This window comes from Capra hircus, chromosome 4 (assembly GCF_001704415.2).
Source record: "Capra hircus breed San Clemente chromosome 4, ASM170441v1, whole genome shotgun sequence".
Lineage (NCBI taxonomy): Eukaryota > Metazoa > Chordata > Mammalia > Artiodactyla > Bovidae > Capra > Capra hircus.
Window position 1 is genome coordinate 15,312,630 of NC_030811.1, and position 10,094 is coordinate 15,322,723.

General features: G+C 44.0%; 1 protein-coding gene across 1 annotated transcript; it reads right to left on the bottom strand.

Moving 5' to 3' along the window:
- Positions 1,630-2,644, bottom strand: LOC102178239 (olfactory receptor 9A4-like). The gene is given in 1 exon segment (XM_013963474.2): positions 1,630-2,644. A coding segment is annotated over 1 exon segment (945 nt). The 3' UTR covers positions 1,630-1,699.

Genomic DNA, 10,094 nt, shown 5'->3' on the forward strand with positions numbered 1-10,094 from the left:
TTGGTCACCTGATTTGAACAGCTGACTCACTGGAAAAGACCCTGATGCTGGGAAAGATTGAAGGCGGGAGGAGAAGGGGCCAACGGAGGATGCGATAGTTGGATGGCATCATCGACACAATGGACAGGAGTTTTGCAAACTCCAGGAGATGGTGAAACCTGGTGTGCTGCAGCCCAAGAGGTCACAAAGAGTCAGACACGACTGAGCAACTGAACAAAAAATTATTTTATTATACAGATGAAACAGAATTTATTTAACCAGCCACCTATAGATATCTCATTGCCATCAATGTTGTTATTACAAAGACACTGTAACAAAAACGCTGATAACATTGTGCTAATGACATGAGAAATGGGGAGATGGATTAGGACTGGGGTATGGGTGCTGATTAGGGGAGTGTTGAGGTTGCCAGTGCTATAAGGGAGGCATGAGACATCTCTGCGGAAGTCTGGATACTAGTGTGGTAAACTCGGGGTGAAGGAAGGGAAGGGAAAAGAAGGACCCAGAGATGAATCAAAGACCTGGAACCACAGAAAGAGAACTATAGAGAGGAATCAGGAGAGAAAGCGGCCAGGAGAGGATGAACAAACGAAGGGACAGGAAGCAGGGACCTTGAAGGGATGGCAGAATGTGAGAAATACAGGGAGGGGACAAAGGCTGCCTCTTCCTCCACTCCTGCACTCCCCTCAGCCCAGCCACCCGGCAAGGTCAGCTCTCCCCTCCATTCCAGCTTGGGCACAGCAGCTCTGCTGACCCACCCTGCTCCTGGCGGGCAGCACAACCTGGGGGCCAGCAGGTGGGAGAACTCCTTGCTCAGCCCTTCCTCCCACACCCTGAGAAAGCCCACAGATTAGACAGGTGTGTCTGCACCTAAACAACAGCCACCCCTGAAACTGTACAGGTATCAGACTGTGCACTGAGCTCACAGCCAGCCAAGAAAATGTGTAGAGAAGTATTCAGGCCACAGGACTTTGGGATAGGAAAACAAGAGAATATGCTGGAGCCAGAGAAGGAATAGGGAGCTTCCCACAGTCAGAGGATACAAAGATAAGGACAATTTATGAGACGATGATTCAAGAACCTGGAATCAAGTAGTTATTCAATTCTGGAGCCAGAGAATATATTTCTGATACTCTCCTCTTCAGAAACCTAAATATCACATATATTATTATTACAGTTAATTTTAAAACATTTTATTGTGAAATGTACCATAAGTGAAATATATATATATATAAAATAAAGTGAATTTTTATATAACAACCTATAATGATAAACACCATGGCCATAATATAAAAGAGTTCTGTTGCACACAGATTATTTGATGATGATTAGGCTCCGGTTCAAAGTGCTTTTCAGACCATTCTAGAATTCAGAATGTATTTTTCCATATAAAAAGCTTTGGTGTTGCTGCTGCTAAGTCGCTTCAGTCGTGTTCAACTCTGTGCGACCCCAGAGACGGCAGCCCACCAGGCTCCCCCGTCCCTGGGATTCTCCAGGCAAGAACACTGGAGTGGGTTGCCATTTCCTTCCCCAATGCATGAAAGTGAAAAGTGAAAGTGAAGTCGCTCAGTCATGCCTGACTCTTAGTGACCCCATGGAGTGCAGCCTACCAGGCTCCTCCGTCCATGGGATTTTCCAAGCAAGAGTACTGGGGTGGGGTGCCATTGCCTTCTCCGGAATAAAAAGCTTTAGGGCAAGACTAGTTTCTGAACAGATGACAGCACTGTTTCACTCTGTCCTGAAGTGCTTCTATGACTTTGTCGTTCCGGAGAGTGAAGATGAAAGGGTTGAGGAAAGGGGTGACTACGGAAACCATCAGGGAAACAACCCGGTTGTAGTCCGTGGCCTGTGTTTGCTTGGGTTTCACGTAGAGGAACAAGCAGCTGCCGTAACCAATCACAACACAGGTGAAGTGGGAGGCACACGTAGAGAAGGCTTTCCTGCGGCCGGAGGCCGAGGGGATCTTGAGGATGGTGGAGACGATGTAGGTGTAGGAGACAATTGTAGGGATCAAAGAACCAAAAAGAACAAAAACAGCCATTAAGAAGAGGATGAATTCCATGAAAAGAGTATTATCACAGGATAGTTTGAGCAATTGCCCTCGGTCGCAGAAAAAATTGTCCACCACGTTTGATTTGCAGTAGGAAAGCTGATATGTGGCATAAACTGGCCAAATTTGAAAAAGGACCCCAAACAACTATGACACAATTACCACCAAGTTGCAGGTGCGGCTGTTCATAATGACGTTGTACCTCAGGGGGTTACAGATGGCCACGTAACGGTCCACAGCCATCGCTCCCAACAGGGCAAACTCTGTGGTTCCCAGAGCAAGGTACAGGAAGGGCTGGGTGACACATGCAGCCAGAGATACTGTCTGCATCCCAGGGAGCAGCAGCCCCCAGAGCATCACGGGGACGACAATGGTGGTCACCAGGATCTCCAAGGCTGAGAGATGACCAAGGAAGAAATACATGGGAGACTGCAGCCGTTTATCAAGACAGACAATCACAATGATGACTGTGTTACCGATAAATGTCACTGAGTAGAAGAAGAAGAAGGTAGCAAAGAGGATATGGCGTAGTTCTCTAGATCCAGAGAAGCCAAGGAGATAGAATTCAGTGGCACTGGAGTGATTCCCCAACATGTAGCTTGGACTTTTGTTCCTTGTGAAGTCTAGAGAGCAAGGGAGAGATAACATACTTCTAACCTCAGAAAGACGAAAAACATTTTCAACTTGAGGAAATACACCCTACTCCTAGGCTCTACAACATGACTATTTTCTACACAAAGTTAATAGTAGATACTTTATGAAGGAACATGTAATATATTAAGATAATAACATAGGTCCAAAAAGATGAGCAATGGTCACCAATACCACCCTAGGCATGAAAACCCACCATCCCCAATAGGCACCCTTGCCTCTCAGTTCACAGCTTTGCTCTCACCTGTTACCCTATCTACTTTCTGGAATGCAACATGCTCATTTATACAATGACCCCTTCCATTCTGAATGCCCTAAATTGTCTTCTGTGCCTGTTTTGTCCATGTCCTGCAAAAACTGCTATACGTAAACAGTTATAAGACAAAAAAAATGTTTGTCACTCAGTCGTGTCAGACTCTGCAATCCGATGGAGCCCGTCAGGCTCCTCTGTCCATGGAGTTCTCCAGGCAAGGATACTAGAGTGGGTTGCCATTCCCTTCTCCAGGGCATCTTCCAGATCCAGGGATCAAACCTGGGTCTCCTGCATTACAGGCAGATTTTTTACCTCCTCAGCCACCAGAGGAGCCTGTGAGACAGAATTCCCAGTTAATCACAGCCAGACATAGTTACTTCTTTCCTCTGTATCTGCTAAAAACAGGCTCCATTTCAATTACGTTCATTTTAAATTTGTTGCCTCTTATATTTATCATTTTGGGCATGCTGTTGGGAATTTGGGTCAATCCAAAACATTGTCATGAGATAAAAGCCATTTTTGAAACAAAGTACTTCTCTGATTTAAGGGGAGCTGGCTCCCTACAATGAATTATCCATGTCTTCCTCTTTACTTTTATGATAAACATGATCTTCCATCTCTGCCTTCACTGAATATGTCTCCTCTATGCAGGAAAAACCTGGCCAGTTTCTAGTTGATGATTTCTACCTCTGAGATTACAATTCCTCTGCAACCAGATGGCTTTCACTTGGCTCTAATCAATATCTGATATCTATCATGCTTTTACTTGTTTATTCATTTATCATCAAAATCCCATCAAAATCAAATCCCATCCCAATCAAAATCCCTTCATTAGAATTAAGTACCTTGAAGGCCAAAACAACACTTAGAACTGGACATGGAACAACAGACTGGTTCCAAATAAGAAAAGGAGTACTTCAAAGCTGTATACTGTCACCCTGCTTATTTAACTTACATGCAGAGCACATCATGAGAAACGCTGGGCTAGAAGAAGCGCAAGCTGGAATCAAGATTGCCGGGAGAAATAGCAATAACCTCAGATATGCACAAAGTGGCATAAAGTGAAGAACTAAACAGCCTCTTGATGAAAGTGAAAGAGGAGAGTGAAAAAGTTGGCTTAAAGCTCAACATTCAGAAAACTAAGATCATGGCATCTGGTCCCATCACTTCATGGCAAATAGATGGGCAAACAGTGGAAACAGTGTCAGACTTTATATCTTTGGGCTCCAAAATCACTGAAGATGGTGACTGCAGCCATGAAATTAAAAGACACTTACTCCTTGGAAGAAAAGTTATGACCAACCTAGATAGCATATTGAAAATCAGACACATTACTTTGCCAACAAAGGTCCGTCAAGCAAGGCTATGGTTTTTCCCGTGGTCATGTATGGATGTGAGAGTTGGACTGTGAAGAAGGCTGAGCACCGAAGAATTGATGCTTTTGAACTGTGGTATTGGAGAAGACTCTTGAGAGTCCCTTGGATTGCAAGGAGATCCAACCAGTCCATTCTAAAGGAAATCAGTCCTGGGTGCTCTTTGGAAGGAATACTGCTAAAGCTGAAACTCCAGTACTTTGGCCACCTCATGTGAAGGGTTGACTCATTGGAAAAGACCCTGATGCTGGGAGGGATTGGGGGCAGGAGGAGAAGGGGACGACAGAGGATGAGATGGCTGGATGGCATCACCGACTGAATGGATGTGAGTCTGAGTGAACTCCGGGAGTAGGTGAAGGACAGGGAGGCCTGGCGTGCTGCGATTCATGGGGTCACAAAGAGTAGGACACGACTGAGTGACTGAACTGAACTGAACTGAACCTTGAGGGCACATTCTTTAGTATTCTTATATCACAACAAGTGACAGGAATAGAGTCTGACAACATGTGTGCTCTGTAAATATCATACACTGAATATATCCATTAGTAGATAAAGAACCGTACAATAAATAATGTCTAATCTGACTAGCTTTCCCTTCACTCATTCTTCTCTAAACCATTCTCCAGTTAGCCTGCAATCTTTCTTGCTGCAGATGAATAAGGAAGAGATAGTGAGAAAAGAGAGGGTAGGGTCTTAGCTCTCTCAGGCAGAGGGCTGGGCCTACACCCCTCAACCTGCTTCTTGCTACAGAGGGAAGGTCAGATGCACAGCTCGTCTCCTCTGCAGCTTTCTCAGTTCACTCGTCAGCCTTGTTGCAGGAGGCAGCTCAGCTCAGGACTTCCCATGGTGATGCTTTTCACAGAGGGAAATCGCTTGGAAGACACTCACCTCCAGAGGAGACAGAATGTAACTTCTACCACCCTTTAGGCGTCCAGCCCAGCCCCTGTAAAGCTAGTAGGAAGCAATATTTGGCAGACAGTCTGATTCTGCTATCTGCACCCACAATGAGGAACAACTGGCCACACACAGAAACTTGAAGAAGTCCAGAAACAATGGTGCTGAGAAGGATCCAGCACCAGGCTGTCTCCCTGGCTCTCGTTCTCTCTGCCTCTTTCCTCCTCTCCCTAGTCTGTCCCCAAGGATGGTTATTCACTAAGGAACAATTCGCAAGGCAGATGCACACTAGGGAGGCAGTCAAGGAAAAGCTGAAGAAACTTTCACTCTTCCCTCCTGAGGCTAATCAAGTTGGAGACCATGGAAGTTTAAGTTTTGTGCAGTGGGCACACTTGAAAGCTCCCAGTCAGGAACTTCTCAACAACCAGCTGCCTCCCTCCCAGGCCCTAACACACCACCACACAATCCCAGCTGTCAACAGTCAGCCAACTTAGCTGCTATGTGCTTCTGCCTGACTACATGGAGCCCTGTGGAGCCTAAGCCACCCCGAAGCTGTGAACCCACCAGCGGACTCAAGACGCTTGTCGAGAACCTAAGAGGCCACCAAGTGGACATCTGTCCAGATTCTCGATTCATCTCCAGGGCTGCATGAAGCCCGTCTTTCCCAGATGACCTCTGCCCTCTCTGTACCACACACCCTCCTGGCCACAGTTACACACCCTGGTCAGAGATGAACTGAGAGGATCTGCGACCTACTCCACTGCACACCTGTTAATCCCACAGCCCATTCCCATCTCTCTAACCCCCATGTGTTCCAAGTGGGGTTGTCCAGCCATACATTCCCCTCTAGGTCTCCAAATGCGATTGGGTAACCTCCCTCATCAGCTTGAATTGAGGGATAACAGTGGTTTAGAAACAACATTGAGGACTGATAAAAAAGATTTTTAAAAAACATAGAAGTGAACATGCTTGGGATGCTTAGTAAAATAGCAAAATCATATTTTAAATATTTAATTTTTACACTTTCAAAACCAACTGTCATTTTTCATAAAATTAGCACAGATCAAAATTTAAATTTCACATGGAAGGACCCAGGCTAAAATTTAAATGTCCCTCTCCCCATTTGTTTGATTCTACTGATCCATCTCCTAAAGCTAAATATTATTATAGATTTCTATTGTATTAATATAGAAGTTCTCTGTGTATATACATGAATATCTCTATATATTCTTATTGAGTAAACCATGTTTTAATAAATAAACTATCCTACTACCTTTTTCTGAATACGTATATAACATTTGTTGTTGTTCAGTCACTAATCTGTGTCCAACTCTTTGCGACCATGGACTGTAGCACGCCAAGCTTCCTTTTCCTTCACCATCTCCCTGAATTTGCTCAAATTCATGTCCATTAAGTTGGTGATGCCATCCAACCTTCTCATCCTCATTCACTCTCTTCTCCTCCTGCCCTTGGTCTTTCCCAGCATCAGGGTCTTTTACAATGAGTTGGCTCTTCACATCAGGTGGCCAAAGTATTGGAGCTTCAGCTTCAGCATCAGTTCTTCCAATGAAAATACAGGGCTGAATATTCAGCTATATAATATCTATCTATATAATATCTATGTGTGTGTGTTCCACATTATGTATGTGTGTGCATGCGCATTAAACCTTTCCATATTACAATTACATAATTGTGTAGGATGGGGCTCACCCTACTCCAGTATAACCTCATCTTAACTAATGACATTGGCATTGATCTATTTCTAATTAAGTTCACATTCTGTGCTACTGGAAGTTAGCAGTTCAACAAATGAATTTTGAGGGATGTAATTCAACCCATAATAGGCATCTTGGCTGCTTCCAATTTGGGGGAATTATAAATATAGTCACAGTAAACATACCTGTGCAGATGTCTGTCTGGACATAAGTTTCCAACTTATTTGCGTAAATATCCAAATGAGCAAATTTGGAGCTCATTTTTGGATTGTATGGTAAGAGTATATAGATATTCCTAGACTTCTTGGACAATGGGTTACATCTAGAGAAGCTCATCACAAATTGAACATATCACAAGTAAAAATGCATTTAATACACCTAACCTTCAGATACGCAGATGACACCACCATTATGGCAGAAAGTGAAGAGGAACTAAAAAGCCTCTTGATGAAAATGGAGAGTGAAAAAGTTGGCTGAAAGCTCAACATTCAGAAAACGAAGATCATGGCATCTGGTCCCATCACTTCATGGGAAACAGATGGGGAAACAGTGGAAACAGTGTCAGACTTTATTTGTGGGGGCTCCAAAATCACTGCACGTGGTGATTGCAGCCATGAAATTTAAAGATGTTTACTCCTTGGAAGAAAAGTTATGACCAACCTAGATAGCATATTAAAAAGCAGAGACATTACTTTGCCAACAAAGGTCCGTCTAGTCAAGGCTATGGTATTTCCAGTGGTCATGTATGGATGTGAGAGTTGGACTGTGAAGAAAGCTGAGCGCCAAAGAATTGATGCTTTTGAACTGTGGTGCTGGGGAAGACTCTTGAGTCCCTTGGACTGCAAGGAGATCCAACAAGTCCATCCTAAAGGAGATCAGTCCTGGGTGTTCATTGGAAGGACTGATGCTGAAGCTGAAACTCCAATATTTGGCCACCTCATGCGAAGAGTTGACTCATTGGAAAAGACCCTGATGCTGGGAGGAATTGGGGGCAGGAGGAGAAGGGGACGACAGAGGATGAGATGGCTGGATGGCATCACCAACTCAATGGACATGAGTTTGAGTGAACTCTGGGAGTTGGTGATGGACAGGGAGGCCTGGCATGCTGTGATTCATGGGGTCGCAAGAGTCAGACATGACTGAGCAACGGAACTGAACTGAACTAGGTCAGTCATACTTTTTCTTCCAAGGAACAAGCATTTTTTAATGGCTGCAGTCACCATCTGCAGTGATCTTGGAGCCCAAGAAAATAAAATCTGTCACTGTTTCCCCTTTAAGTTTGTAAAAAGTGAGGACTTAGTGTATTACACATAGGTAAGGAGAATGAAACAGAAGCTATGTAACACACTCAAGATTCTCATTAGGTATAAATAATAAAGCCAGGATGCAAATACCAGCAGCCCGACTCTATAGACTGAACCCTGAGAGTGACTAGTTATTATTATCTCTACCTTTGGACTGACAAGACTAAGGACCAGAGGGTTTAAATAATTTTCCCCCAGACACACAGCTTATTAATAGTGAGGCTGGTTTTTTAAATTAGACTTATCTGATTATACAGTTTCATATCAACTCCTACCATCTACTATTTTCCTTACAAATGAACCTCTTCTCATGTCTTATAAACTTAGAAATATTTTAAGTGGCAGAGCTTTGGGCCTCAATTCAGGAAGACAGGATACAGCCTGAGTGAAATACAAGCTAAAATACTTGTGAATATTATAGAGATTTATGGTAATGGTTTAGTCACTAAGTTGTGTCTGACTCTTGTGACCCTCTTTGCAACTCCATGGATTGTAGCCTGCCAGGCTCCTCTGTCCATGAGATTTCACAGGCAAGAATACTGGAGTGGGTTGCCATTTCCTTCTCCAGGCAATCTTCACAACTTAGGAATCGAACCCAGGTCCCCTACATTGCAGGCAGATTCTTTACTGACTGTACTACGAGGCAAGCCCCATAGATATCTATAGATAAACTAAAAGCCTAGGAAACAAATTCCAATCTTCCCCCTGCATCAAACACAATGCCATTACAAACTCTTGGGAGATGTTCCAGGGCCCAAAAGCATGAATTCCATCTCCAAATAAAGAAAGTATGCAATGAAGTGTGAATTACTTAATGCATAAATGAATGGACTAAATAAAGTCCCTTTGATATCTTCCCAACCAGTCAAGTCCACTCCCAGCAAGTGTGGCAGGAAGGATGCCTGGGGTGAAGAGGCCAAGAGAACACAACTGGAGACTCTGAGGCGTCTGTAGTGCTAGCATGAACAGCACTATGTGAAGTGTGGTCCAATGACCAGTGGTCCTTAAACTGTTTGTTACTGTTCTGTGAAAAGCAAATTACAAACTGTAAAGTCAATATTAGGAGAAGGAAATGGTAATCCACTCTCGTATTCTTGCCTGAAAAAACCCCATGAACAGAGGGGCCTGGTGGGCTATGGTCCATGGGGTTCCAAAGAGTTAGATGTGACTTAGCAACTAAATCAGAGAAGGAAATGGTAACCCACTCCAGTATTCTTGCCTGGAGAATCCCGTGGACAGATGAGCCTGGTGGGCTGCTGTCCATGGGGTCGCACAGAGTTGGACACGATTGAAGCAACTTAGCATGTAAGCATGCATGCAAAGTAAATATTTAGAAACATTTATGGAAATCTAGCTTCCTGTGAGACCCAGATGCAAATCCAGGAGCTGCTACTGAGTGATCCGGAACAAGCTAATACCTGAGGTGTTACCTTTTTAGAATAAAGATGGTCCTTTCAGCAGCAGAGGCAAGGATTCAAGAACTAACACAATTTGAACACCAGGGAAGGAAGAGTGAGAAGAAAGTGGAAGTGAGGTAAAAAGACACATGAAGTAAAGCTATAGGAGGATGTGATAGACAAAAACACAGCTCAGACCAGCCCTTGGCAGTGTATCTGTATGGCTCCCTATCTCATTTCTCGAAGGTCAAGGTTCATATCCCAGGATATAACTATTCAGAACTTACGATAGCATCATCTTTCCCTTGATGGTCACCCGGGAAGCCCAAAGCAAGGTCTGAAACGTTTTTTTCAGACAAGTTTTAAAGTAGTATGGCAGGTTGGCCTGGATAGGCCCAGCTTATGGGCTTCCCTGGTAGCTCAGTTGGTAAAAAATCCACCTGAAATGCAGGAGACC